At 43.0% G+C, this 6,000-nt stretch overlaps 1 protein-coding gene across 1 annotated transcript; it reads right to left on the bottom strand.

The window, feature by feature from the left end:
* On the bottom strand, window positions 1–4,844 carry BCL2A1 (BCL2 related protein A1). The gene is made up of 2 exons (XM_033167220.1): window positions 4,294–4,844; window positions 1–257 (listed from the first exon to the last, which is right to left on the bottom strand). The coding sequence occupies exons 1-2, from the start codon at window positions 4,816–4,818 to the stop codon at window positions 150–152; spliced, it is 633 nt and encodes a 210-aa protein (XP_033023111.1). The 5' UTR covers window positions 4,819–4,844; the 3' UTR covers window positions 1–149.
* Between the last annotated feature and the right edge of the window lie 1,156 nt (window positions 4,845–6,000).

Here is a 6,000-nt window from a genome sequence, read left to right as displayed (position 1 = left end):
AATAAATAACAGATAAATAAGTTTGGAAATGGGAAGGAAGAAGTGCTCCCTTTGGCTCAATAAGGCAGTCTCGGTTTTCTAATAGCAGGAATCCTTCCCGGAAGGCATGGCGATAAAAGTATCTGGTGGTCACCAAGGAACCAAGTTTGTCAGTAATATCGACTGAAGAACGAGAAAGCGGAGATGAGTTTTGTCTTGATGTAGTGCAAGGCCAGCCAGGGACTCTTATCTTCACCCAATTTTGTAAGGAAGCCGTCCTGCAGCAGGGTAGAAGAACAACATTCTCGTTAGGGGTCAATTTCTTATGACAAAGTGTTGTTTGCTTCACCGTACCAAGAGGGCAAATTGGTTTGAAGGAAGGTGCTCATATTATCTTTCTTTTTAAGCAAAGAAGATTGCAGCATACCCACTGTTGTAACGTGGGGATCATGATTCAGCAAGTGATTTCAGCCCTGACATAGCAGGCAGGAGACAGCTTCTTCATGTAACACTCTTTATTCAGACAAATAAGACTGGGGAACTGAGGAGAGGGAGATACATTTATAGGGACAGTAGACTGGCTAGAAAGGATACATTTTGGAGGGAACAAACTCAGGCAATCACAAAGCTGCCTTTTGGTGGGAACCAATAAGACTGAGGATCCAAATACAGCAACTTGAATGAACCAATAGTAGCTGTTCCTTCTGGAACAGGAAGGCAGTTACTTTCCCCTAATGTGAACACAGACAATAGTAATACAGATATGATAACCCTTGAATCAATACACAACACCCACCATCCTCTATCTGCTAGCACAAGGGGTCCTCCACTAGTAGACAGGCACGTTTTAACATTGCAGGGCAGAGGAATCCAATGCGATAGTCGTGCTAACTCAATGTGCAACGGAATGCACAATCAATTGTGCAAGAAAGTTACCAGGGACCTGCTTATAGACTCTCCTGGATAGGGACATTCTGCTGGTACAAAACATTTCGCCAGTGGGAAAACCATACTGCTGAGTGAGTTCATTGATCCTGCGTTAGATAATATGTTTGCCTTCGGCAGGAAAAGAACAGCCTTCCCCTGTTGTTTTGCATCTGACGGGGCTTCCGTGGCTTCTGATTGGCTGCAGGAACTTCCTGCAGCCAATCAGAAGCCGTGATTTGTTTTTTGAATGTTTTGAAGTCGAACGGCCTTCCAGAACAGATTCCGTTCGGCTTCCAAGGCACAACTGTATCATTATCAGTTTTGATGGTGAAATTAATGATCATGGCTTCCCTCAAATTATTAAGGGAATTTTAACTTGACGAGGATGTTCAGCAGTAGAGTCATTCGGGGAGAGAGTCACATCCATGCCATACATTTAGAGAACAATTGCAGCACCCGGCTTCCCCCAAATAATATTGGGAACTGTAGTTCTGTGAGGAGCAGACTACAAGTAGGTCGAAAGCTTTCGCTTCCCGTTGTAACTAACTGCAGTTTAGTGTTACATCCAAACCTGGGCAAACTGGGGCTAGTCTTAATCATGGTCCACAATATCAAGCTCTGGTTGATGAAGCTGGTTCATTTTAGTTAACTATGAAAATTAACCAGTTTGGAAGCTGGACGTCATGCTGTTAAATTGAAAACAGAAGTGAAAAAGGTTCTGATCTCCTTCTTGTGACCAGGATGAAGGAGAAGAGAAAGTGTAAGGGGCAGCAGGGAGTTCATGAACCTGGGTCACATTCACATAATAATAAGCCATAATTTATATTTATACCTCCAAATACCATTTGCCTCAGAGAGACAGGGTGGTGTAATGGTTAGAGCATTGGACTATGACCTGGGAGACCAGGGTTCAAATCCTTACCAAATCCTTACTTCCCTGGGTGACCTAAGGCCAGTCACCATCTCATAGCCTTTTTTAATATATAACATTTTATTAATTTTCCAAAAATAACAAAACGGGGGGGGGGGGGGGGAAACAGGGCGGGAGAACACAACCAAATTAAACCATAATTTTTTTTAGTCAACTTCCCTCCACTCCCCATCTTGGTTCCATTATAAAATACTTGTTGATGCACGCCCTAAAACCTTATATATTTAACAATCCAATTTTAAAACCTCCTTCATCTTGTTACAAGTGACTTTTAAAAGTTATATTAATGTAAAAATCTATGCACAAAGCTTAAAATAATGCATTAAACAGTTGCCCTTTTTTGTAAAAATTTGTCCTGCATAGTTCAGCAATTTATTTTGCCAGTCTTCACCATCTCATAGCCTAACCTACCTCAAAAGTCAAAACAAAATAAAATAAAAAATTCTTTCCAGTAGCACCTTAGAGACCAACTAAGTTTGTTCTTGGTATGAGCTTTTGTGTGCATGCACACTTCTTCAGATGAAGTGTGAAGGTTGTTGTGTGGACGAAATAGGGAGGAGGAGAATCATGCATGCCACCTTGAGCTCCTCAGACACAAAGGTAGTATATACATGTAATAAATACATAAATACTGGTATAAAATAAGATCTTAGGAATATTGAGCTCAACAAGCCTCAATCCCTTTATAATGCATTATCTGCAGCAAATTGGTAATTGCCAAAAAACCTGAGGCCTCTCTGCTTAAAAGTCTCGTTCTCTACGGACTGAGTTACCGGTATGTGCTTCTGGATTCAGCACCTGCTAAAAACATTTTTGTTTAGGCAATCCTGCGTCCCAGATAATTATAATGTTGGTTGCGTTTTAGTTTGTTTTTAGCTTACAGTTGGTTTCAGTTTTTTGAATGCTTTAAATTGTTATTGCTAATTCTTTTTATTGATAATCTTATTGTTTTATCTCTTTTGTAAACAGCTTTCATTTCCACCACAACCACCCCCCATCCAGAAGTGTATACATTTTATGAAATAAATAAAATAATTGTGTCTTTATCAGCAGTGTGTTCTGCTGTTGCAAGTTTGCACGTTGCTCTTCAGATACTCTGTGTGTGTGTGTGATGACAAAGCCGTAATGTTCAGCTTAATACAGACTTTTTTGGGAAATGTGTTGACTGCTTAGTCACCTTTTATGTCCCACTGGGGAAAACAAGGCAGGGGATAAACATTTTAATTAATTAATGCCACACACAATATAACGTTATGCCTCTGTTCCCAGATGCAGGTCCCTCCTAGTTTAATGGTGCTTACTCCCAGGTAAGTGTGCGCAGAATTACATATGGTTTACCTTGGGCCTCATCCATCTTCATACCTGACGCAAGTGGAGTTTTCCATTACACCCCACAAGTAGATGGATTGATGAATAAAAAGATTCAGTACAGCTATCAGGGTGCCGTATGAGGAAAATAGCATTAGCGTTAGTATTTTAAATGTATTACAGTGGTACCTCGGGTTACAGACGCTCCAGGTTACAGAAACAGAGCTGTCAACCTTCCTTTATTTTTGCATTGGGGAACAGCCATAGCTGTCAACTTTCCCTTTTTTGCAATGGGAAACAGCGCTGGAATAAGGGAATTTCCCACAAAAAAGGGAAAGTTGACAGCTATGTACAGAAATAGTACCTCGGGTTAAGAACTTTGCTTCAGGATGAGAACAGAAATCGCGCGACGGCGGTGTGGTGGGAACAGGAGGCCCCATTAGCTGAAGTGTTACCTCAGGTTAAGAACAGTTTCAGATTAAGAACGGACCTCCAGAACGAATTAAGTTCTTAACCCGAGGTACCACTGTATCTGCTCTTCTTTACCCTGAGGACCCAAAATTCTATCCCAAAAACAGTTTAAAAGAAATTGCACTCACAGGAATAGGATGGGTCCTGAAAACGCACCTCTCAGGTGTCAAAGGCCCAGGAAAAGAAGTGAGTGTTCTGCATGTGTCTATATTAGAAAAGAGCCAAAAGCACCTCTTTGTGGAGGGCAATCCACCACTTCTCAACTGCCACAGACATTGCCTTCTCCTGGGACATCTCTCCCTGTCCCCCGCCATAAAAAGAGATTCGGAGGCTGATCAAACCACCAAGAGAGTCCCCCCTGCTGATCTTAACCATCAAGAGTGTCTGAGGGAGAAGGAGGGGGTCTTTCAGGTATTTGGGTCCCAGTGCCAGATTAGCAAACTGAGTAGGCACCTTTTAGGAGCCCCACAACAACAGAGCAAACTAATATTTGATATTGAAAGAAAATGACAAACGAGCTTTCTTAGTTCAATCCGAGGGGGTGGGTGAGATTTTGACTGCCTAGGGGCCTCCGCCGGGTTTAATCCAGTACTATAGGGACCCAAGTCATTTAGGGTTTTAAACCATGCCCAACTGAGGATGAGAGCTAGTAATCGAAAACCGAGCAGCAAACTTACCCAGCCTCCATTTTCACTGATCCACGTAGCTTTGGTGTTTATAAAGTCAGTGACACAGTGGCAAATCGGTTCCACGTTTTCTCTTGTCAAAGGAACTCCGTGCTGTTGCAATTTCTTTGTGATAATTCCTGCGAAGACGAATATTGTCAAAATCCGCCCCCAGTTGGTGGTCCCGTCGGCAAATTCCTGTGCCATCACCCGGTTGAAGATGCTGCTGGCCTCATCGACAGAACTGATCTCGATGGAGCGCCAAAGTGGCTTTATCTTCTCTTCCACGTCTTCCTGAAGCGAAGGTGCTACTCTTGCCAAGACTTGGGCAACTCGACTCGGGGCAGCTTCCAGCTCGGCATCCCCACAAACGTGTTTCAAGTAGTCTTGGACCGAAGTGTAAACAGACTGCAGCTGGTTGCTTTCCATTGAGAAACGAGCACAGAGAGCAAAATGCAAGCTTTGACCTCGGCAATGCAGCTTCAAATGATTTGCAGGCTGCTTGAGAGCTGAACTTAGTAACTTCAGCCTTTTCATGTAATGGTTTCATCAATGGGGGTGGGGGTGGAATTTTTTTGCCACGCTTTCAGGAAAGACCATTTACATGCAGCTTGTGACTAGGAAATGGAAGTTTCCAGTGTGGGAAAGAAAAAAACCAGGTTTGTAGCTTAGACTTCCCCTAAAATGATTGATGAGTTCTCTAAATGCAGATAGAGGAACCGTCAAAAGTTACAACACAGTGGAACCTCGGTTGTCAAAAGTAATCCATTTCGGAAGACTGTTTGACTTTCGAAACGTTCGACAACCGAGGCGAAGCATTCACTTTTGAGTTGTCAGTGTTTTGAAGCTGAAACATTCGACTTCCAAAGTGTTTGACAACCGAGGTGTCACTGCATATTAAAAACCCAAGTAATCAGCAGCTGCAACCTGGCATATTAATGTTACTAGATCAAGTGGTTTTACACAGGATCAAATCTGTGTACAAGACAATCACTCATGTGTGTGTGTGTGTGTGTGTGTGTGTGTGTGTGTGTAGACACAGATAAGCATTACTGCAAGCTGATGTACCAGCACAAGGGTTCATAGAAATGTTAGCATCCTGATTTTGCCAAGACCTAATGCCAATCTCAATAATAGTTGTTGTTGTTTAGTCATTTAGTTGTGTCCAACTCTTCGTGACCCCATGGACCAGAGCACCCCAGGCACTCCTGTCTTCCACTGCCTCCTGCAGTTTGGTCAGACTCATGTTGGTAGCTTTGAGAACACTGTCCAACCATCTCGTCCTGTGTTGTCCCCTTCTCCTTGTGCCCTCAATCTTTCCCAACATCAGGGTCTTTTCCAGGGAGTCTTCTATTCTCATGAGGTGGCCAAAGTACTGGAGCCTGATCTTCTTGCAGTCCATGGGACTCTCAAGAGTCTCCTCCAGCACCATAATTCAAAAGCATCAATTCTTCGGTGATCAGTCTTCTTTATGGTCCAGCTCTCACTTCCATACATTACTACTACTGGGAAAACCAAAGCTATACGGACCTTTGTCAGCAAGGTGATGTCTCTGCTTATAAGTACTTTGGAGTAAAGAACCAGAGCGGTGTAATGATTGGATCAGAGTCTTCGATTTGGGCTGGAAATTCTCTGCTCAGTCATTTAGGTGACCTCGCAGGGTTGCTGTGAAGATGCAGTCAGTAAGGGTAAGGACCCCTGTGCATTGCCTTAAGTTCC

Source organism: Lacerta agilis, chromosome 13 (genome assembly GCF_009819535.1).
Source record: "Lacerta agilis isolate rLacAgi1 chromosome 13, rLacAgi1.pri, whole genome shotgun sequence".
In the NCBI taxonomy this organism is placed as follows: Eukaryota; Metazoa; Chordata; class Lepidosauria; order Squamata; family Lacertidae; genus Lacerta; species Lacerta agilis.
This window is presented reverse-complemented; position numbering and strand designations above follow the sequence as displayed.